The sequence below is a fragment of the Drosophila novamexicana genome, unplaced genomic scaffold (genome assembly GCF_003285875.2).
Source record: "Drosophila novamexicana strain 15010-1031.04,08,12 unplaced genomic scaffold, DnovRS2.1 tig00000462-arrow-pilon, whole genome shotgun sequence".
NCBI classification, from domain to species: Eukaryota; Metazoa; Arthropoda; class Insecta; order Diptera; family Drosophilidae; genus Drosophila; species Drosophila novamexicana.
The window spans coordinates 2,003,217-2,028,892 of NW_020824806.1; the positions used below are offsets into that span (position 1 = coordinate 2,003,217).

General features: G+C 39.2%; 2 protein-coding genes across 2 annotated transcripts in view; one reads left to right on the forward strand and one right to left on the reverse strand.

The window, feature by feature from the left end:
• LOC115760947 overlaps positions 1 to 25,676 on the reverse strand; it is a 132,467-nt gene that overhangs the window by 59,296 nt on the left and 47,495 nt on the right. The window lies entirely within an intron of this gene.
• LOC115760699 overlaps positions 1 to 25,676 on the forward strand; it is a 62,396-nt gene that overhangs the window by 10,749 nt on the left and 25,971 nt on the right. The window contains exon 3 of the mRNA XM_030702164.1: positions 1,879 to 2,186. Coding sequence (XP_030558024.1) covers positions 1,879 to 2,186 — 308 coding nt within the window. The remainder of the gene's footprint in view (positions 1 to 1,878; positions 2,187 to 25,676) is intronic.

Sequence of the window (25,676 nt, forward strand, 5' to 3'; positions counted from 1 at the left end):
GTTTTTGTGTTAAGCCTGCGAGCGACTTTTCAGCCATGACGGTGGGCTGGTCGAATGACAAAATGCCGCTGACATTTACAAATGAACCTTGCCACAGATCGACTAATTAATGAGCCACGCCCCCAGTTAGCGAGTGTATCAAAATCACACAAGAATTGGGCGACTCTGTTCAGTCGATTGGAAAATAAGGTCTGCGAAAACCCGAGGGACAAAGCAGCTCCCAAACTTTTTACATATGTTTATTAAAACTTTGGACGCTCTTTGGTCCCAGAGGATGTGTTACCCTAGCCCCGTTTTCCAGGTGTTTGACTTACTGGCCTGTAGTTAAACAAATATGTGTGACTATCTAAATAGATCGGCCACAGTTGCATCTGAGGCCCCAAAAGAATTTGCTGTTGAAAAATAATATTTAATAATTTATTCCGTTCAACCTATATTTCTGTCAACTGAAATAATGCTTTTAATATGTTTTGGGATTTTGAATACTCTGTTAAGCTAATCTGCCTGTCAAAACTTAGCAAGCAGTTCATCCATCAAATTTTTCACTTTATGGACATAACTTGTTGTCATCTTGTGTTGTATTATTCATGGGACAGCACAAAACGAATTCGGTTAAAAGAAATAAGATTGCATTTAATTTTTGGCCAGCGTCGACTAGATGATACCCTGTGTGTAGCGATCGAAATTGTAGAAGACATATTGGAGGTTTTTTCTTAATTGTTAGTGCTTTAAGAAGAACATTTTGTAAACCATTTTGAAGAGATTCAAGGCGAATGGAATTCAATTTAAATTCGAATGTTAATTTAAGAGGACATTCTGATGGTGGATTTCTTGATTATAGCCCGAACAAAATTACCAATTGATTATCCGTTCATGTATCGATACATATATGTATATTTACATCATATAGCATAGCTCATGACGCAGCTAGTTCTGTGTTAGTTTCCCTCCCAAAACAATAATAAGTTTAACCAATTCTTAAATGGCGCCAGATGGCTTTCCTTATATAAGTATGTCTACTTGACTGCTTTCAAGCAAATAAAAATATATTCATAATATCAGACTGTAACGTCTGCTTGGGCTTTGCCATAGCCTTGACCATTTGACAATTTAATGGCAAGTTTTGTAAGCAAACTGAATGAAGAAATCAAGGCGAGACAAAAATCTGCGGTGCACAGGAACCGCCGGGGGGTGCGACATCCTGTGGTTTTTGTTGTTGCCCCGAAGCAAATGTTATGTTAAAGCGACATTTTAATTAATACCGACCAAGAGGTCCGGGCTAGAGGGAAACAGAGCCTGGGGCTGGGATTCACACTGGCAGGCGGTTAGTTTGGCGACGGGCGGCCCAGGCGTATGGCACTTAAGGCACAGTCTTGAACGCAATATTCTCGTTTACTTTTACAAGCAAAGACACGCACACACAGAGAGAGAAGGAGAGTTGCAACAGCTAGAGAGCTGAGACCGCACAATAGCCGTAGCCGGCAGCAAGGAGCGCTTGGAGCACTTGAGCACAGCTTGAAGCAGCATAATGGGCTGCGCCTATAAGTGCACTTGGGTTTGTGCCCATGGGCTGGCCGGGCCGGGCCCTGCAGTTAGGGGAGCGATTCGTGGTATTCGAGGCAGTGGGACAGTTCGGGGCAGCGTTATAAAAATATAAATGACAGGCCGCGCAAAATGAGTGGAAGCCCGGCAAACAATAACAAGTCTTGTGTCAACCGCCCATCCACCCACTAAATCTGTGAACTGCGCCACTTTTGGCGTGCTTAAACCTATGGCTGACTCTCTATTATATTCCATGGATTTTTAATGCAACTTCCGCTTGAAATGTGACCTGCTCGTAAATTCAACTGCTTTCTCGTTTTATTCGTTTAACTGCAGAATCTTCAAGACGACGGCACATTCGGTGCAGGAAGATGTCAACTTGCTGCACGCCTCGGTCCTGTCCATGGTGGAGTTTGACGATGATATATTCGCGGCGGGCAATTGCTTTGATTGGAATGAGCATCCAGCGCAGCCGGGACTATTCTGCCCGTTTGCGTATCGACTGCCGCCACCGAATCTGGGCGCCATATTTGCCAAAGACCTGGCCATGGAGTATCATTATCTGGGCAACACATCCGAATGGTTCTTTCTCGCACGCAAGAACGCCGAGAAGGTGATAGCACGCAACGAGCAATACCTGAAATGTAAGTAGCTTCTGATTTATGCACCCTCTGCGGACTGGCGCGAAGGGGAGCCCGGTTGTTTGCCAGCTTATTTATGCGCCGATAGATCTTTGTGTATGGCATTGAATATTTATATTTGCTGCGTGCTTTAATCTGTGACTTCATTAGTCACTGTCCAGACGACATCAGGGACATTTAGCCAAGACGCTATGGGAGCCACCAGGCCATAAAAGAGAGCTACTGCGACTGTTACTGCTGCTACTGCTGCTGCTGCCTAATTGCGATGCCGTCGCTACCCATTTAGAGTCGCATATTTTACTGTCGCTTTATCATTGCCAGTTGGGCAAATTTCTATCATAGCCCAACAATTAAGCAAATAAATAAGAAGAAAATGCCCGCATAGACTCGAAATACTATGTGCATATATAGTATAAGAGAAGGCCACTTAAAATGTAAATGAATGGGCCCAAAAGTATCGTACCCGTCACGCCTTTCTAATTAGTTGTGATTCTTGAATGCGCACCTGGGACCGAGCTGAGCTGAACCAACCAAGCCGAAAATTGTGCAATTTATGCATGTACATATGTGTCGTAGTTCCTTTTATTTTTTAACTGCGTACAATTTCAGTAGAATTTCAGCATCGACTCAATCTTATGAAGTCGAGTCACGTTTGGACACTTACTGAAAGTTGAAAACGAATTTCAATCAGTTGCATTTAATGCAACAATTTTCTCACATTACATTCAATTATGAGCGCCTGTTGCGTCCCCTTCATCAGTCAATCAGACAGTTGGCCAGTCAATCTTTTAATTTACACACAGTTTACACACGCGCACACACACAGAGACACGCACACGCGCACACACAGCTGTTAATGCATGTCGATGAAGCCAGCAAATTAAAGGTTACGTATACGTCACGTGTCGTGTTTGCGATGCGGGCTGCTCATGCTGGGCATATGCAAATTATTTGCCTGCTTGACTGCAGGCATACAAATAAACCAATGTACACTTAATGTACGTGTGCTATTTGTGCACGCGAGTGCCCGACTATTACTTAGCGCTGGGCAGACAGACATTTTCCAGCTGCCCCAAAACAGTTTCCATGTGATCTACGCTCGATGGTGCACCAGCTCACAAACGCCGAAATGACAAACGGAATTGAAAGCAAACAAACACAGCCTGCCGCTAAGGCTCCACTGCATGCTAATGCCGTTTTTTTTTTTTTTTTTGGGAGCCACTACAGATTGCAGCCTGCTTCGGGCAGGCAAACAAAAGCTGTGGAAGGCAACTATTTGCCACAGATGAAAATTCATTTGTTCCCTCCATTTGTTGGCCCGTTTATTTGCTTACCGCTGTTGCTCCTAGTGGGGGGTAATTGAAACCCGAAAAAAAAAGTCGTTGAAATATTATTTTTTGCCCAAATATTCAGCACAAAGCCGTGCTGCATGTCGTCTACCCCTGTCGGACTCGTTTGCCACAAAAATGTACTTCTTGCAGCGGACGTTTCAGGAAATATTAAATATCACCTTGAATCGGTTGGATTCAAGCCCATATATGTTGAACTGTTTAACCTGTAAGGTGTTTCATATTTTCAAAAGATAAAGCAAATACTGTCGCACCTTCCAATAGTGAAAAAGCATGGTCTCATTTTTCATGTAGCCATATGCTTTTATTTATATAATCCAGGTAAAAAGTCTGCGTTCAGCATAACAGTTTTTTACCTTAATACTAAATAAATAAAATAATAAAAATACAAATGGGAATGAATTTACGGAGCACCGAAGAGGAAATACCCCAACTGTTCTCTTCAATGATACATTGGTCCGATGCTGATAACCGTTTTCTCATATGAAGAGCTTTTATATGCCAAGTTAAAATAACAAAGTATTTTTTAGTAAAAACCCTAATGTTTCATCCGATCTATGAGTGACATATGATATAATGGTCCAATCCGGCTGCTTACGACATAAACTTTGTGCAACAGAAACACAGGCAGCAGGTCGATAGCTTTAGCGATATATGTTAATCTATATCGAATCGGCTGTTATTACTTATCAATATATGTATATAGGTATACTATATGAGTCTGAAAACAACATCTCCATTACACATTTCGTGGCAGAATTATGAAATGTTCCATAGGGTATAAAAAGAAAACAAAATCATTTTTCATGCATTGATAGGGTGCTTGTGCATGCATGTCTATATGCTCGTGCGTGTGTGTCTGTGTTGACCACCATTTTGACAGCGGGTCATATATCTATGGCAACCGGCGACCTCGGTTCGTCGTCGTGGCTAGAATAAAACTTATTTGAAAGATGCCTCACGGTATAGCCACTATGATTTACGGTCAGCCACAGCTATAAATGTGTGTATATACACACATGTGTGTGTTTGCATATGTGCCTATGTGGATAACAGACATTTCGCAACAGCTCAACCTCCAGAGCTCGCTAAATTGCGCCTTAAGGTCAGCATCGCTGCTGAAATATCTGCATAGCGCAGCTGACTTTCAATTTATATGCATTTACATATTTGAACTTGCCCCAGCCGCAGCCTAAGACTCTGCCACGGTTTCGTTCCGTTCGCCTTGGTCCCCTGGCGTGCTCGTGGCCGCATTCAAGTTTATCGGGAAAAGTTTGGCCTGGCGCAAAAGTCGCGCTGCGGCTGCACCATAAAATGCAAGCGGCAAGAAAGATTATTAAATTTTCAGGGATTTTCTCACGCCAGCTGATAAATACATATAGACATTTATATATATACATTTTTTGCAGGCACAACAAATTGCCGGCCAATTCAAGCGCAATTAATTTGATTATTTTTTTGCGGTGTTAAGTAATACGAATCGTATTTTTTAAATAATTATCGAACGGAAAATCATGACGAGCCTTTCCACGAATACAAAAATAAACAAGTAAGAGGTTCTAGTCGGGAGCTCCCGACTAGGCGATACCCTGAACCCTTTTCTTCCAACATCAAATACATATATATATTCTATTTTAGAAGCTATATGTCAAGTTTGGTGACTCTAGCTATTATTATTTACCAAAATTTCCTAAAAAACAGGATATCGATATAGATTTTTATCGATTGCTTGGAAACGGATTAAGTTATCGATTATCGGAAACAAACTCGATCTGCGAAGGCACTAGAAGCACCTACATCTAAAATTTCAAATCTCTAGGTTCTGAGATCCTTGCGTTCTACCTACGGACGGACGAACGGACGGACAGACAGACGGACATGGCTAGATCGACTCGGCTATTGGTGCTGATCAAGAATTTATATACTTTATGGGGTCGGAGGTGCTTCCTTCTGCCTGTTACATACATTTGGATTTTGCACAAATACAATATACCCTTATACCCATTTTTAATGGGTTCAGGGTATAAAAGCCAAACTTCGTGATAATCGGATGAGATTTGACCGAGTTATGGGTGTGGTAATTTTTGACCCATGTCTATATACGAATCTTGGGGTAAGATTTGGACATGAATTTCGACCAGATAATCGGTGTCGAGATTTGAATGCCACATTAATCTAGAGGGAAAACCATGAAGAAAACGCCAAACTTCGTGAATATCGGATGAGATCTGGCCGAGATATGGGGGTGGTAATTTTTGACCCATGTCTATATACGAATCTTGGGGTAAGATTTGGACATGAATTTCGACTAAAAAATCGGTGTCGAGATTTGAATGCCAGATTAATCAAGAAGCAAAACCATGAAGAAAACTCCAAACTTCATGAAACCCGGATGAGATTTGACCGAGTTATGGGGGTGGTAATTTTTGACCCATGTCTATATACGAATCTTGGGGTAAGATTTGGACATGAATTTCGACCAAAAAATCGGTGTCGAGATTTGAATGCCACATTAATCTAGAGGGAAACCCATGAAGAAAAAACCAAACTTCGTGAAAATCGGATGAGATTTGACCGAGTTATGGGGGTGGTAATTTTTGACCCATGTCTATATACGAATCTTGAGGTAAGATTTGGACATGAATTCCGACCAAAAAATCGGTGTCGAGGTTTGGATGCCAGATTAATCTAGAAGGAAAACCACAAAGAAAAAGCCAAACTTCGTGAAAATCGGATGAGATTTGACGGAGTTATGGGGGTGGTAAACTTTGACCCATGTCTATATACGAATCTTGGGGTAGGATTTGGACATGAATTTCGACCAAAAAATCGGTGTCGAGATTTGAATGCCACATTAATCAAGATAGAAACCCATGAAGAAAAAACCAAACTTCGTGAAAATCGGATGAGATTTGACCGAGTTATGGGGGTGGTAATTTTTGACCCATGTCTATATACGAATCTTGAGGTAAGATTTGGACATGAATTTCGACCAAAAAATCAGTGTCGAGATTTGGATGTCAGATTAATCTAGAAGGAAAACCATGAAGAAAAAACCAAACTTCGTGAAAATCGGATGAGATTTGACCGAGTTATGGGGGTGGTAATTTTTGACCCATGTCTATATACGAATCTTGGGGTAAGATTTGGACATGAATTCCGACCAAAAAGTCGGTGTCGGGATTTGAATGCCACATTAATCAAGAGGGAAACTCATGAAGAAAAAACCAAACTTCGTGAAAATCGGATGAGATTTGACCGAGTTATGGGGGTGGTAATTTTTGACCCATGTCTATATACGAATCTTGAGGTAAGATTTGGACATGAATTTCGACCAAAAAATCGGTGTCGAGATTTGGATGCCATATTAATGTAGAAGGAAAACCATGAAGAAAACGCCAAACTTCGTGAAAATCGGATGAGATTTGGCCGAGATATGGGGGTGGTAATTTTTGACCCATGTCTTTATACGAATCTTGGGGTAAGATTTGGACATGAATTTCGACCAAAAAATCGGTGTCGAGATTTGAATGCCACATTAATCTAGAGGGAAACCCATGAAGAAAAAACCAAACTTCGTGAAAATCGGATGAGATTTGACCGAGTTATGGGGGTGGTAATTTTTGACCCATGTCTATATACGAATCTTGGGGTAAGATTTGGACATGAATTTCGACTAAAAATCGGTGTCGAGATTTGAATGCCACATTAATCAAGAGGGAAACCCATGAAGAAAAAACCAAACTTCGTGAAAATCGGATGAGATTTGACCGAGTTATGGGGGTGGTAATTTTTGACCCATGTCTATATACGAATCTTGAGGTAAGATTTGGACATGAATTTCGACCAAAAAATCAGTGTCGAGATTTGGATGCCAGATTAATGTAGAAGGAAAACCATAAAGAAAAAGCCAAACTTCGTGAAATTCGGATGAGATTTGACCGAGTTATGGGGGTGGTAATTTTTGACCCATGTCTATATACGAATCTTGGGGTAAGATTTGGACATGAATTTCGACTAAAAAATCGGTGTCGAGATTTGAATGCCACATTAATCAAGAGGGAAAACCATGAAGAAAAAACCAAACTTCGTGAAAATCGGATGAGATTTGACCGAGTTATGGGGGTGGTAATTTTTGACCCATGTCTATATACGAATCTTGAGGTAAGATTTGGACATGAATTTCGACCAAAAAATCAGTGTCGAGATTTGGATGCCAGATTAATGTAGAAGGAAAACCATAAAGAAAAAGCCAAGCTTCGTGAAATTCGGATGAGATTTGACCGAGTTATGGGGGTGGTAATTTTTGACCCATGTCTATATACGAATCTTGAGGTAAGATTTGGACATGAATTTCGACCAAAAAATCGGTGTCGAGATTTGGATGCCAGATTAATCTAGAAGGAAAACCACAAAGAAAAAGCCAAACTTCGTGAAAATCGGATGAGATTTGACCGAGTTATGGGGGTGGTAAACTTTGACCCATGTCTATATACGAATCTTGGGGTAGGATTTGGACATGAATTTCGACCAAAAAATCGGTGTCGAGATTTGAATGCCACATTAATCAAGATGGAAACCCATGAAGAAAAAACCAAACTTCGTGAAAATCGGATGAGATTTGACCGAGTTATGGGGGTGGTAATTTTTGACTCATGTCTATATACGAATCTTGGGGTAAGATTTGGACATGAATTCCGACCAAAAAGTCGGTGTCGGGATTTGAATGCCACATTAATCAAGAGGGAAACTCATGAAGAAAAAACCAAACTTCGTGAAAATCGGATGAGATTTGACCGAGTTATGGGGGTGGTAATTTTTGACCCATGTCTATATACGAATCTTGAGGTAAGATTTGGACATGAATTTCGACCAAAAAATCGGTGTCGAGATTTGGATGCCATATTAATGTAGAAGGAAAACCATGAAGAAAACGCCAAACTTCGTGAAAATCGGATGAGATTTGGCCGAGATATGGGGGTGGTAATTTTTGACCCATGTCTTTATACGAATCTTGGGGTAAGATTTGGACATGAATTTCGACCAAAAAATCGGTGTCGAGATTTGAATGCCACATTAATCTAGAGGGAAACCCATGAAGAAAAAACCAAACTTCGTGAAAATCGGATGAGATTTGACCGAGTTATGGGGGTGGTCATTTTTGACCCATGTCTATATACGAATCTTGGGGTAAGATTTGGACATGAATTTCGACTAAAAATCGGTGTCGAGATTTGAATGCCACATTAATCAAGAGGGAAACCCATGAAGAAAAAACCAAACTTCGTGAAAATCGGATGAGATTTGACCGAGTTATGGGGGTGGTAATTTTTGACCCATGTCTATATACGAATCTTGAGGTAAGATTTGGACATGAATTTCGACCAAAAAATCAGTGTCGAGATTTGGATGCCAGATTAATGTAGAAGGAAAACCATAAAGAAAAAGCCAAACTTCGTGAAATTCGGATGAGATTTGACCGAGTTATGGGGGTGGTAATTTTTGACCCATGTCTATATACGAATCTTGAGGTAAGATTTGGACATGAATTTCGACCAAAAAATCAGTGTCGAGATTTGAATGCCACATTAATCTAGAGGGAAAACCATGAAGAAAAAGCCAAACTTCGTGAAAATCGGATGAGATTTGGCCGAGATATGGGGGTGGTAATTTTTGACCCATGTCTTCATACGAATCTTGGGGTAAGATTTGGACATGAATTTCGACCAAAAAATCGGTGTCGAGATTTGAATGCCACATTAATCTAGAGGGAAACCCATGAAGAAAAAACCAAACTTCGTGAAAATCGGATGAGATTTGACCGAGTTATGGGGGTGGTAATTTTTGACCCATGTCTATATACGAATCTTGGGGTAAGATTTGGACATGAATTTCGACTAAAAAATCGGTGTCGAGATTTGAATGCCACATTAATCAAGAGGGAAAACCATGAAGAAAAAACCAAACTTCGTGAAAATCGGATGAGATTTGACCGAGTTATGGGGGTGGTAATTTTTGACCCATGTCTATATACGAATCTTGAGGTAAGATTTGGACATGAATTTCGACCAAAAAATCAGTGTCGAGATTTGGATGCCAGATTAATGTAGAAGGAAAACCATAAAGAAAAAGCCAAACTTCGTGAAATTCGGATGAGATTTGACCGAGTTATGGGGGTGGTAATTTTTGACCCATGTCTATATACGAATCTTGAGGTAAGATTTGGGCATGAATTTCGACCAAAAAATCGGTGTCGAGATTTGGATGCCAGATTAATCTAGAAGGAAAACCACAAAGAAAAAGCCAAACTTCGTGAAAATCGGATGAGATTTGACCGAGTTATGGGGGTGGTAAACTTTGACCCATGTCTATATACGAATCTTGGGGTAGGATTTGGACATGAATTTCGACCAAAAAATCGGTGTCGAGATTTGAATGCCACATTAATCAAGATGGAAACCCATGAAGAAAAAACCAAACTTCGTGAAAATCGGATGAGATTTGACCGAGTTATGGGGGTGGTAATTTTTGACCCATGTCTATATACGAATCTTGAGGTAAGATTTGGACATGAATTTCGACCAAAAAATCAGTGTCGAGATTTGGATGCCAGATTAATCTAGAAGGAAAACCATGAAGAAAAAACCAAACTTCGTGAAAATCGGATGAGATTTGACCGAGTTATGGGGGTGGTAATTTTTGACCCATGTCTATATACGAATCTTGGGGTAAGATTTGGACATGAATTCCGACCAAAAAATCGGTGTCGGGATTTGAATGCCACATTAATCAAGAGGGAAACTCATGAAGAAAAAACCAAACTTTGTGAAAATCGGATGAGATTTGACCGAGTTATGGGGGTGGTAATTTTTGACCCATGTCTATATACGAATCTTGAGGTAAGATTTGGACATGAATTTCGACCAAAAAATCGGTGTCGAGACTTGGATGCCATATTAATGTAGAAGGAAAACCATGAAGAAAACGCCAAACTTCGTGAAAATCGGATGAGATTTGACCGAGTTATGGGGGTGGTAAACTTTGACCCATGTCTTTATACGAATCTTGAGGTAAGATTTGGACATGAATTTCGACCAAAAAATCAGTGTCGAGATTTGGATGCCAGATTAATGTAGAAGGAAAACCATAAAGAAAAAGCCAAACTTCGTGAAATTCGGATGAGATTTGACCGAGTTATGGGGGTGGTAATTTTTGACCCATGTCTATATACGAATCTTGAGGTAAGATTTGGACATGAATTTCGACCAAAAAATCAGTGTCGAGATTTGAATGCCACATTAATCTAGAGGGAAACCCATGAAGAAAAAACCAAACTTCGTGAAAATCGGATGAGATTTGACCGAGTTATGGGGGTGGTAATTTTTGACCCATGTCTATATACGAATCTTGGGGTAAGATTTGGACATGAATTTCGACTAAAAAATCGGTGTCGAGATTTGAATGCCACATTAATCAAGAGGGAAAACCATGAAGAAAAAACCAAACTTCGTGAAAATCGGATGAGATTTGACCGAGTTATGGGGGTGGTAATTTTTGACCCATGTCTATATACGAATCTTGAGGTAAGATTTGGACATGAATTTCGACCAAAAAATCAGTGTCGAGATTTGGATGCCAGATTAATGTAGAAGGAAAACCATAAAGAAAAAGCCAAACTTCGTGAAATTCGGATGAGATTTGACCGAGTTATGGGGGTGGTAATTTTTGACCCATGTCTATATACGAATCTTGAGGTAAGATTTGGACATGAATTTCGACCAAAAAATCGGTGTCGAGATTTGGATGCCAGATTAATCTAGAAGGAAAACCACAAAGAAAAAGCCAAACTTCGTGAAAATCGGATGAGATTTGACCGAGTTATGGGGGTGGTAAACTTTGACCCATGTCTATATACGAATCTTGGGGTAGGATTTGGACATGAATTTCGACCAAAAAATCGGTGTCGAGATTTGAATGCCACATTAATCAAGATGGAAACCCATGAAGAAAAAACCAAACTTCGTGAAAATCGGATGAGATTTGACCGAGTTATGGGGGTGGTAATTTTTGACCCATGTCTATATACGAATCTTGAGGTAAGATTTGGACATGAATTTCGACCAAAAAATCAGTGTCGAGATTTGGATGCCAGATTAATCTAGAAGGAAAACCATGAAGAAAAAACCAAACTTCGTGAAAATCGGATGAGATTTGACCGAGTTATGGGGGTGGTAATTTTTGACCCATGTCTATATACGAATCTTGGGGTAAGATTTGGACATGAATTCCGACCAAAAAATCGGTGTCGGGATTTGAATGCCACATTAATCAAGAGGGAAACTCATGAAGAAAAAACCAAACTTTGTGAAAATCGGATGAGATTTGACCGAGTTATGGGGGTGGTAATTTTTGACCCATGTCTATATACGAATCTTGAGGTAAGATTTGGACATGAATTTCGACCAAAAAATCGGTGTCGAGACTTGGATGCCATATTAATGTAGAAGGAAAACCATGAAGAAAACGCCAAACTTCGTGAAAATCGGATGAGATTTGACCGAGTTATGGGGGTGGTAAACTTTGACCCATGTCTTTATACGAATCTTGAGGTAAGATTTGGACATGAATTTCGACCAAAAAATCAGTGTCGAGATTTGGATGCCAGATTAATGTAGAAGGAAAACCATAAAGAAAAAGCCAAACTTCGTGAAATTCGGATGAGATTTGACCGAGTTATGGGGGTGGTAATTTTTGACCCATGTCTATATACGAATCTTGAGGTAAGATTTGGACATGAATTTCGACCAAAAAATCAGTGTCGAGATTTGAATGCCACATTAATCTAGAGGGAAAACCATGTAGAAAAAGCCAAACTTCGTGAAAATCGGATGAGATTTGGCCGAGATATGGGGGTGGTAATTTTTGACCCATGTCTTTATACGAATCTTGAGGTAAGATTTGGACATGAATTTCGACCAAAAAATCAGTGTCGAGATTTGGATGCCAGATTAATGTAGAAGGAAAACCATAAAGAAAAAGCCAAACTTCGTGAAATTCGGATGAGATTTGACCGAGTTATGGGGGTGGTAATTTTTGACCCATGTCTATATACGAATCTTGAGGTAAGATTTGGACATGAATTTCGACCAAAAAATCAGTGTCGAGATTTGGATGCCAGATTAATGTAGAAGGAAAACCATGAAGAAAAAACCAAACTTCTTGAAAATCGGATGAGATTTGACCGAGTTATGGGGGTGGGAAACTTTGACCCATGTCTATATACGAATCTTGAGGTAAGATTTGGACATGAATTCCGACCAAAAAATCGGTGTCGGGATTTGAATGCCACATTAATCAAGAGGGAAACTCATGAAGAAAAAACCAAACTTTGTGAAAATCGGATGAGATTTGACCGAGTTATGGGGGTGGTAATTTTTGACCCATGTCTATATACGAATCTTGAGGTAAGATTTGGACATGAATTTCGACCAAAAAATCGGTGTCGAGACTTGGATGCCATATTAATGTAGAAGGAAAACCATGAAGAAAACGCCAAACTTCGTGAAAATCGGATGAGATTTGACCGAGTTATGGGGGTGGTAAACTTTGACCCATGTCTTTATACGAATCTTGAGGTAAGATTTGGACATGAATTTCGACCAAAAAATCAGTGTCGAGATTTGGATGCCAGATTAATGTAGAAGGAAAACCATAAAGAAAAAGCCAAACTTCGTGAAATTCGGATGAGATTTGACCGAGTTATGGGGGTGGTAATTTTTGACCCATGTCTATATACGAATCTTGAGGTAAGATTTGGACATGAATTTCGACCAAAAAATCAGTGTCGAGATTTGAATGCCACATTAATCTAGAGGGAAAACCATGTAGAAAAAGCCAAACTTCGTGAAAATCGGATGAGATTTGGCCGAGATATGGGGGTGGTAATTTTTGACCCATGTCTTTATACGAATCTTGAGGTAAGATTTGGACATGAATTTCGACCAAAAAATCAGTGTCGAGATTTGGATGCCAGATTAATGTAGAAGGAAAACCATAAAGAAAAAGCCAAACTTCGTGAAATTCGGATGAGATTTGACCGAGTTATGGGGGTGGTAATTTTTGACCCATGTCTATATACGAATCTTGAGGTAAGATTTGGACATGAATTTCGACCAAAAAATCAGTGTCGAGATTTGGATGCCAGATTAATGTAGAAGGAAAACCATGAAGAAAAAACCAAACTTCTTGAAAATCGGATGAGATTTGGCCGAGATATGGGAGTGGTAATTTTTGACCCATGTCTATATACGAATCTTGGGGTAAGATTTGGACATGAATTTCGACCAAAAAATCGGTGTCAAGATTTGAATGCCACATTAATCTAGAAGGAAACCCATGAAGAAAAACCCAAACTTCGTGAAAATCGGATAAGATTTGACCGAGTTTTGGGGGTGGTAATTTTTGACCCATGTCTATATACGAATCTTGGGGTAAGATTTGGACATGATTTCGACTAAAAAATCGGTGTCGAGATTTGAATGCCAGATTAATCTAAAGTAAAAACCATAAAGAAAAAGCCAAACTTCGTGAAATTACGTTGAGATTTGACCGAGTTATGGGGGTGGTAATTTTTGACCCATGTCTATATACGAATCTTGAGGTAAGATTTGGACATGAATTTCGACCAAAAAATCGGTGTCGAGATTTGGATGCCAAATTAATGTAGAAGGAAAACCATGAAGAAAACGCCAAACTTCGTGAAAATCGGATGAGATTTGACCGAGTTATGGGGGTGGTAAACTTTGACCCATGTCTATATACGAATCTTGGAGTAAGATTTGGACATGAATTTCGACCAAAAAATCGGTGTCGAGATTTGAATGCCACATTAATCTAGAGGGAAAACCATGAAGAAAAAGCCAAACTTCGTGAAAATCGGATGAGATTTGGCCGAGATATGGGGGTGGTAATTTTTGACCCATGTCTTTATACGAATCTTGGGGTAAGATTTGGACATGAAATTCGACCAAAAAATCGGTGTCGAGATTTGGATGCCAGATTAATGTAGAAGGAAAGCCATGAAGGAAACGCCAAACTTCGTGAAAATCGGATGAGATTTGACCGAGATATGGGGGTGGTAAACTTTGACCCATGTCTTTATACGAATCTTGGGGTAAGATTTGGACATGAATTTCGACCAAAAAATCGGTGTCGAGATTTGAATGCCACATTAATCTACAGGGAAACCCATGAAGAAAAAACCAAACTTCGTGAAAATCGGATGAGATTTGACCGAGTTATGGGGGTAATTTTTGACCCATGTCTATATACGAATCTTGAGGTAAGATTTGGACATGAATTTCGACCAAAAAATCAGTGTCGAGATTTGGATGCCAGATTAATCTAGAAGGAAAACCATGAAGAAAAACCCAAACTTCGTGAAAATCGGATGAGATTCGACCGAGTTATGGGGGTGGTAATTTTTGACCCATGTCTATATACGAATCTTGGGGTAAGATTTGGACATGAATTTCGACCAAAAAATCGGTGTCGAGATTTGAATGCCACATTAATCAAGAGGGAAACTCATGAAGAAAAAACCAAACTTCGTGAAAATCGGATGAGATTTGACCGAGTTATGGGGGTGGTAATTTTTGACCCATGTCTATATACGAATCTTGAGGTAAGATTTGGACATGAATTTCGACCAAAAAATCGGTGTCGAGATTTGGATGCCAGATTAATCTAGAAGGAAAACCACAAAGAAAAAGCCAAAGTTCGTGAAAATCGGATGAGATTTGACCGAGTTATGGGGGTGGTAAACTTTGACCCATGTCTATATACGAATCTTGGGGTAGGATTTGGACATGAATTTCGACCAAAAAATCGGTGTCGAGATTTGAATGCCACATTAATCAAGATGGAAACCCATGAAGAAAAAACCAAACTTCGTGAAAATCGGATGAGATTTGACCGAGTTATGGGGGTGGTAATTTTTGACCCATGTCTATATACGAATCTTGAGGTAAGATTTGGACATGAATTTCGACCAAAAAATCAGTGTCGAGATTTGGATGCCAGATTAATCTAGAAGGAAAACCATGAAGAAAAAACCAAACTTCGTGAAAATCGGATGAGATTTGACCGAGTTATGGGGGTGGTAATTTTTGACCCATGTCTATATACGAATCTTGGGGTAAGATTTGGACATGAATTCCGACCAAAAAATCGGTGTCGGGATTTGAATGCCACATTAATCAAGAGGGAAACTCATGAAGAAAAAACCAAACTTTGTGAAAATCGGATGAGATTTGACCGAGTTATGGGGGTGGTAATTTTTGACCCATGTCTATATACGAATCTTGAGGTAAGATTTGGACATGAATTTCGACCAAAAAATCGGTGTCGAGACTTGGATGCCATATTAATGTAGAAGGAAAACCATGAAGAAAACGCCAAACTTCGTGAAAATCGGATGAGATTTGACCGAGTTATGGGGGTGGTAAACTTTGACCCATGTCTTTATACGAATCTTGAGGTAAGATTTGGACATGAATTTCGACCAAAAAATCAGTGTCGAGATTTGGATGCCAGATTAATGTAGAAGGAAAACCATAAAGAAAAAGCCAAACTTCGTGAAATTCGGATGAGATTTGACCGAGTTATGGGGGTGGTAATTTTTGACCCATGTCTATATACGAATCTTGAGGTAAGATTTGGACATGAATTTCGACCAAAAAATCAGTGTCGAGATTTGAATGCCACATTAATCTAGAGGGAAAACCATGTAGAAAAAGCCAAGCTTCGTGAAAATCGGATGAGATTTGGCCGAGATATGGGGGTGGTAATTTTTGACCCATGTCTTTATACGAATCTTGAGGTAAGATTTGGACATGAATTTCGACCAAAAAATCAGTGTCGAGATTTGGATGCCAGATTAATGTAGAAGGAAAACCATAAAGAAAAAGCCAAACTTCGTGAAATTCGGATGAGATTTGACCGAGTTATGGGGGTGGTAATTTTTGACCCATGTCTATATACGAATCTTGAGGTAAGATTTGGACATGAATTTCGACCAAAAAATCAGTGTCGAGATTTGGATGCCAGATTAATGTAGAAGGAAAACCATGAAGAAAAAACCAAACTTCTTGAAAATCGGATGAGATTTGGCCGAGATATGGGAGTGGTAATTTTTGACCCATGTCTATATACGAATCTTGGGGTAAGATTTGGACATGAATTTCGACCAAAAAATCGGTGTCAAGATTTGAATGCCACATTAATCTAGAAGGAAACCCATGAAGAAAAACCCAAACTTCGTGAAAATCGGATAAGATTTGACCGAGTTTTGGGGGTGGTAATTTTTGACCCATGTCTATATACGAATCTTGGGGTAAGATTTGGACATGATTTCGACTAAAAAATCGGTGTCGAGATTTGAATGCCAGATTAATCTAAAGTAAAAACCATAAAGAAAAAGCCAAACTTCGTGAAATTACGTTGAGATTTGACCGAGTTATGGGGGTGGTAATTTTTGACCCATGTCTATATACGAATCTTGAGGTAAGATTTGGACATGAATTTCGACCAAAAAATCGGTGTCGAGATTTGGATGCTAAATTAATGTAGAAGGAAAACCATGAAGAAAACGCCAAACTTCGTGAAAATCGGATGAGATTTGACCGAGTTATGGGGGTGGTAAACTTTGACCCATGTCTTTATACGAATCTTGAGGTAAGATTTGGACATGAATTTCGACCAAAAAATCAGTGTCGAGATTTGGATGCCAGATTAATGTAGAAGGAAAACCATAAAGAAAAAGCCAAACTTCGTGAAATTCGGATGAGATTTGACCGAGTTATGGGGGTGGTAATTTTTGACCCATGTCTATATACGAATCTTGGGGTAAGATTTGGACATGAATTCCGACCAAAAAATCGGTGTCGGGATTTGAATGCCACATTAATCAAGAGGGAAACTCATGAAGAAAAAACCAAACTTTGTGAAAATCGGATGAGATTTGACCGAGTTATGGGGGTGGTAATTTTTGACCCATGTCTATATACGAATCTTGAGGTAAGATTTGGACATGAATTTCGACCAAAAAATCGGTGTCGAGACTTGGATGCCATATTAATGTAGAAGGAAAACCATGAAGAAAACGCCAAACTTCGTGAAAATCGGATGAGATTTGACCGAGTTATGGGGGTGGTAAACTTTGACCCATGTCTTTATACGAATCTTGAGGTAAGATTTGGACATGAATTTCGACCAAAAAATCAGTGTCGAGATTTGGATGCCAGATTAATGTAGAAGGAAAACCATAAAGAAAAAGCCAAACTTCGTGAAATTCGGATGAGATTTGACCGAGTTATGGGGGTGGTAATTTTTGACCCATGTCTATATACGAATCTTGAGGTAAGATTTGGACATGAATTTCGACCAAAAAATCAGTGTCGAGATTTGAATGCCACATTAATCTAGAGGGAAAACCATGTAGAAAAAGCCAAACTTCGTGAAAATCGGATGAGATTTGGCCGAGATATGGGGGTGGTAATTTTTGACCCATGTCTTTATACGAATCTTGAGGTAAGATTTGGACATGAATTTCGACCAAAAAATCAGTGTCGAGATTTGGATGCCAGATTAATGTAGAAGGAAAACCATAAAGAAAAAGCCAAACTTCGTGAAATTCGGATGAGATTTGACCGAGTTATGGGGGTGGTAATTTTTGACCCATGTCTATATACGAATCTTGAGGTAAGATTTGGACATGAATTTCGACCAAAAAATCAGTGTCGAGATTTGGATGCCAGATTAATGTAGAAGGAAAACCATGAAGAAAAAACCAAACTTCTTGAAAATCGGATGAGATTTGGCCGAGATATGGGAGTGGTAATTTTTGACCCATGTCTATATACGAATCTTGGGGTAAGATTTGGACATGAATTTCGACCAAAAAATCGGTGTCAAGATTTGAATGCCACATTAATCTAGAAGGAAACCCATGAAGAAAAACCCAAACTTCGTGAAAATCGGATAAGATTTGACCGAGTTTTGGGGGTGGTAATTTTTGACCCATGTCTATATACGAATCTTGGGGTAAGATTTGGACATGATTTCGACTAAAAAATCGGTGTCGAGATTTGAATGCCAGATTAATCTAAAGTAAAAACCATAAAGAAAAAGCCAAACTTCGTGAAATTACGTTGAGATTTGACCGAGTTATGGGGGTGGTAATTTTTGACCCATGTCTATATACGAATCTTGAGGTAAGATTTGGACATGAATTTCGACCAAAAAATCGGTGTCGAGATTTGGATGCCAAATTAATGTAGAAGGAAAACCATGAAGAAAACGCCAAACTTCGTGAAAATCGGATGAGATTTGACCGAGTTATGGGGGTGGTAAACTTTGACCCATGTCTATATACGAATCTTGGAGTAAGATTTGGACATGAATTTCGACCAAAAAATCGGTGTCGAGATTTGAATGCCACATTAATCTAGAGGGAAAACCATGAAGAAAAAGCCAAACTTCGTGAAAATCGGATGAGATTTGGCCGAGATATGGGGGTGGTAATTTTTGACCCATGTCTTTATACGAATCTTGGGGTAAGATTTGGACATGAAATTCGACCAAAAAATCGGTGTCGAGATTTGGATGCCAGATTAATGTAGAAGGAAAGCCATGAAGGAAACGCCAAACTTCGTGAAAATCGGATGAGATTTGACCGAGATATGGGGGTGGTAAACTTTGACCCATGTCTTTATACGAATCTTGGGGTAAGATTTGGACATGAATTTCGACCAAAAAATCGGTGTCGAGATTTGAATGCCACATTAATCTACAGGGAAACCCATGAAGAAAAAACCAAACTTCGTGAAAATCGGATGAGATTTGACCGAGTTATGGGGGTAATTTTTGACCCATGTCTATATACGAATCTTGAGGTAAGATTTGGACATGAATTTCGACCAAAAAATCAGTGTCGAGATTTGGATGCCAGATTAATCTAGAAGGAAAACCATGAAGAAAAACCCAAACTTCGTGAAAATCGGATGAGATTCGACCGAGTTATGGGGGTGGTAATTTTTGACCCATGTCTATATACGAATCTTGGGGTAAGATTTGGACATGAATTTCGACCAAAAAATCGGTGTCGAGATTTGAATGCCACATTAATCAAGAGGGAAACTCATGAAGAAAAAACCAAACTTCGTGAAAATCGGATGAGATTTGACCGAGTTATGGGGGTGGTAATTTTTGACCCATGTCTATATACGAATCTTGAGGTAAGATTTGGACATGAATTTCGACCAAAAAATCGGTGTCGAGATTTGGATGCCAGATTAATCTAGAAGGAAAACCACAAAGAAAAAGCCAAAGTTCGTGAAAATCGGATGAGATTTGACCGAGTTATGGGGGTGGTAAACTTTGACCCATGTCTATATACGAATCTTGGGGTAGGATTTGGACATGAATTTCGACCAAAAAATCGGTGTCGAGATTTGAATGCCACATTAATCAAGATGGAAACCCATGAAGAAAAAACCAAACTTCGTGAAAATCGGATGAGATTTGACCGAGTTATGGGGGTGGTAATTTTTGACCCATGTCTATATACGAATCTTGAGGTAAGATTTGGACATGAATTTCGACCAAAAAATCAGTGTCGAGATTTGGATGCCAGATTAATCTAGAAGGAAAACCATGAAGAAAAAACCAAACTTCGTGAAAATCGGATGAGATTTGACCGAGTTATGGGGGTGGTAATTTTTGACCCATGTCTATATACGAATCTTGGGGTAAGATTTGGACATGAATTCCGACCAAAAAATCGGTGTCGGGATTTGAATGCCACATTAATCAAGAGGGAAACTCATGAAGAAAAAACCAAACTTTGTGAAAATCGGATGAGATTTGACCGAGTTATGGGGGTGGTAATTTTTGACCCATGTCTATATACGAATCTTGAGGTAAGATTTGGACATGAATTTCGACCAAAAAATCGGTGTCGAGACTTGGATGCCATATTAATGTAGAAGGAAAACCATGAAGAAAACGCCAAACTTCGTGAAAATCGGATGAGATTTGACCGAGTTATGGGGGTGGTAAACTTTGACCCATGTCTTTATACGAATCTTGAGGTAAGATTTGGACATGAATTTCGACCAAAAAATCAGTGTCGAGATTTGGATGCCAGATTAATGTAGAAGGAAAACCATAAAGAAAAAGCCAAACTTCGTGAAATTCGGATGAGATTTGACCGAGTTATGGGGGTGGTAATTTTTGACCCATGTCTATATACGAATCTTGAGGTAAGATTTGGACATGAATTTCGACCAAAAAATCAGTGTCGAGATTTGAATGCCACATTAATCTAGAGGGAAAACCATGTAGAAAAAGCCAAGCTTCGTGAAAATCGGATGAGATTTGGCCGAGATATGGGGGTGGTAATTTTTGACCCATGTCTTTATACGAATCTTGAGGTAAGATTTGGACATGAATTTCGACCAAAAAATCAGTGTCGAGATTTGGATGCCAGATTAATGTAGAAGGAAAACCATAAAGAAAAAGCCAAACTTCGTGAAATTCGGATGAGATTTGACCGAGTTATGGGGGTGGTAATTTTTGACCCATGTCTATATACGAATCTTGAGGTAAGATTTGGACATGAATTTCGACCAAAAAATCAGTGTCGAGATTTGGATGCCAGATTAATGTAGAAGGAAAACCATGAAGAAAAAACCAAACTTCTTGAAAATCGGATGAGATTTGGCCGAGATATGGGAGTGGTAATTTTTGACCCATGTCTATATACGAATCTTGGGGTAAGATTTGGACATGAATTTCGACCAAAAAATCGGTGTCAAGATTTGAATGCCACATTAATCTAGAAGGAAACCCATGAAGAAAAACCCAAACTTCGTGAAAATCGGATAAGATTTGACCGAGTTTTGGGGGTGGTAATTTTTGACCCATGTCTATATACGAATCTTGGGGTAAGATTTGGACATGATTTCGACTAAAAAATCGGTGTCGAGATTTGAATGCCAGATTAATCTAAAGTAAAAACCATAAAGAAAAAGCCAAACTTCGTGAAATTACGTTGAGATTTGACCGAGTTATGGGGGTGGTAATTTTTGACCCATGTCTATATACGAATCTTGAGGTAAGATTTGGACATGAATTTCGACCAAAAAATCGGTGTCGAGATTTGGATGCTAAATTAATGTAGAAGGAAAACCATGAAGAAAACGCCAAACTTCGTGAAAATCGGATGAGATTTGACCGAGTTATGGGGGTGGTAAACTTTGACCCATGTCTATATACGAATCTTGGGGTAAGATTTGGACATGAATTTCGACCAAAAAATCGGTGTCGAGATTTGAATGCCACATTAATCTAGAGGGAAAACCATGAAGAAAAAGCCAAACTTCGTGAAAATCGGATGAGATTTGGCCGAGATATGGGGGTGGTAATTTTTGACCCATGTCTTTATACGGTAAGATTTGGACATGAATTTCGACCAAAAAATCGGTGTCGAGATTTGGATGCCAGATTAATGTAGAAGGAAAACCATGAAGGAAACGCCAAACTTCGTGAAAATCGGATGAGATTTGACCGAGATATGGGGGTGGTAAACTTTGACCCATGTCTTTATACGAATCTTGGGGTAAGATTTGGACATGAATTTCGACCAAAAAATCGGTGTCGAGATTTGAATGCCACATTAATCTACAGGGAAACCCATGAAGAAAAAACCAAACTTCGTGAAAATCGGATGAGATTTGACCGAGTTATGGGGGTAATTTTTGACCCATGTCTATATACGAATCTTGAGGTAAGATTTGGACATGAATTTCGACCAAAAAATCGGTGTCGAGATTTGAATGCCACATTAATCAAGAGGGAAACTCATGAAGAAAAAACCAAACTTCGTGAAAATCGGATGAGATTTGACCGAGTTATGGGGGTGGTAATTTTTGACCCATGTCTTTATACGAATCTTGGGGTAAGATTTGGACATGAATTTCGACCAAAAAATCGGTGTCGAGATTTGGATGCCAGATTAATGTAGAAGGAAAACCATGAAGAAAAAGCCAAACTTCGTGAAATTCGGATGAGATTTGACCGAGTTATGGGGGTGGTAATTTTTGACCCATGTCTATATACGAATCTTGAGGTAAGATTTGGACATGAATTTCGACCAAAAAATCGGTGTCGAGATTTGAATGCCACATTAATCTAGAGGGAAAACCATGAAGAAAAAGCCAAACTTTGTGAAAATCGGATGAGATTTGGCCGAGATATGGGGGTGGTAATTTTTGACCCATGTCTATATACGAATCTTGGGGTAAGATTTGGACATGAATTTCGACCAAAAAATCGGTGTCAAGATTTGAATGCCACATTAATCTAGAGGGAAACCCATGAAGAAACACCCAAACTTCGTGAAAATCGGATGAGATTTGACCGAGTTATGGGGGTGGTAATTTTTGACCCATGTCTATATACGAATCTTGAGGTGAGATTTGGACATGAATTTCGACCAACAAATCAGTGTCGAGATTTGGATGCCAGATTAATCTAGAAGGAAAACCATGAAGAAAAAACCAAACTTCGTGAAAATCGGATGAGATTTGACCGAGTTATGGGGGTGGTAATTTTTGACCCATGTCTATATACGAATCTTGGGGTAAGATTTGGACATGAATTTCGACCAAAAAATCGGTGTCGAGATTTGGATGCCAGATTAATGTAGAAGGAAAACCATGAAGAAAAAGCCAAACTTCGTGAAATTCGGATGAGATTTGACCGAGTTATGGGGGTGGTAATTTTTGACCCATGTCTATATACGAATCTTGAGGTAAGATTTGGACATGAATTTCGACCAAAAAATCGGTGTCGAGATTTGAATGCCACATTAATCTAGAGGGAAAACCATGAAGAAAAAGCCAAACTTTGTGAAAATCGGATGAGATTTGGCCGAGATATGGGGGTGGTAATTTTTGACCCATGTCTATATACGAATCTTGGGGTAAGATTTGGACATGAATTTCGACCAAAAAATCGGTGTCAAGATTTGAATGCCACATTAATCTAGAGGGAAACCCATGAAGAAACACCCAAACTTCGTGAAAATCGGATGAGATTTGACCGAGTTATGGGGGTGGTAATTTTTGACCCATGTCTATATACGAATCTTGAGGTGAGATTTGGACATGAATTTCGACCAACAAATCAGTGTCGAGATTTGGATGCCAGATTAATCTAGAAGGAAAACCATGAAGAAAAAACCAAACTTCGTGAAAATCGGATGAGATTTGACCGAGTTATGGGGGTGGTAATTTTTGACCCATGTCTATATACGAATCTTGGGGTAAGATTTGGACATGAATTTCGACCAAAAAATCGGTGTCGAGATTTGAATGCCACATTAATCAAGAGGGAAACTCATGAAGAAAAAACAAAACTTCGTGAAAATCGGATGAGATTTGACCGAGTTATGGGGGTGGTAATTTTTGACCCATGTCTTTATACGAATCTTGGGGTAAGATTTGGACATGAATTTCGACCAAAAAATCGGTGTCGAGATTTGGATGCCAGATTAATGTAGAAGGAAAACCATGAAGAAAACGCCAAACTTCGTGAAAATCGGATGAGATTTGGCCGAGATATGGGGGTGGTAATTTTTGACCCATGTCTATATACGAATCTTGGGGTAAGATTTGGACATGAATTTCGACTAAAAAATCGGTGTCGAGATTTGAATGCCAGATTAATCTAAAGTAAAAACCATAAAGAAAAAGCCAAACTTCGTGAAATTCGGATGAGATTTGACCGAGTTATGGGGGTGGTAATTTTTGACCCATGTCTATATACGAATCTTGAGGTAAGATTTGGACATGAATTTCGACCAAAAAATCGGTGTCGAGATTTGAATGCCACATTAATCTAGAGGGAAAACCATGAAGAAAAAGCCAAACTTTGTGAAAATCGGATGAGATTTGGCCGAGATATGGGGGTGGTAATTTTTGACCCATGTCTATATACGAATCTTGGGGTAAGATTTGGACATGAATTTCGACCAAAAAATCGGTGTCAAGATTTGAATGCCACATTAATCTAGAGGGAAACCCATGAAGAAACACCCAAACTTCGTGAAAATCGGATGAGATTTGACCGAGTTATGGGGGTGGTAATTTTTGACCCATGTCTATATACGAATCTTGAGGTGAGATTTGGACATGAATTTCGACCAACAAATCAGTGTCGAGATTTGGATGCCAGATTAATCTAGAAGGAAAACCATGAAGAAAAAACCAAACTTCGTGAAAATCGGATGAGATTTGACCGAGTTATGGGGGTGGTAATTTTTGACCCATGTCTATATACGAATCTTGGGGTAAGATTTGGACATGAATTTCGACTAAAAATCGATGTTCAGATTTGAATGCCAGATTAATCTAGAGGGAAAACCATGAAGAAAAATCCTATATCATATATATATTCTATTTTAGAAGCTATATGTCACGTTTGGTGACTCTAGCTCTTATTATTTACCAAAATTTCCCAAAAAAAACAGGATATCGATATAGATTTTTATCGATTGCTTGGAAACGGATTATGTTATCGATTATCAGAAACAAACTCGATCTGCGTAGGCACTAGAAGCACCTACATCTAAAATTTCAAATCTCTAGGTTCTGAGATCCTTGCGTTCATACCTACGGACGGACGAACGGACGGACAGACAGACGGACATGGCTAGATCGACTCGGCTATTGGTGCTGATCAAGAATTTATATACTTTATGGGGTCGGAGGTGCTTTCTTCTGCCTGTTACATACATTTGGATTTTGCACAAATACAATATACCCTTATACCCAATTTTAATGGGTTCAGGGTATAAAAAAACTCGCAATCGTTTCTTTGATTTCATTTTTGCCATTACATAATTTATTTTATTTTTCGGCATGCTAGACAGCAATCAGCGCTAAATTGCGTAATTATTGCCAGAGTTGATTTTATCAAAAATAAATAAGAGACGCGTATCAATTAATTGTAACTATAAAAAAATGAAAATCAATTCCAAGCCAATGCACTTAATGTGCCATAATTACGGTGCCAGCGTCAA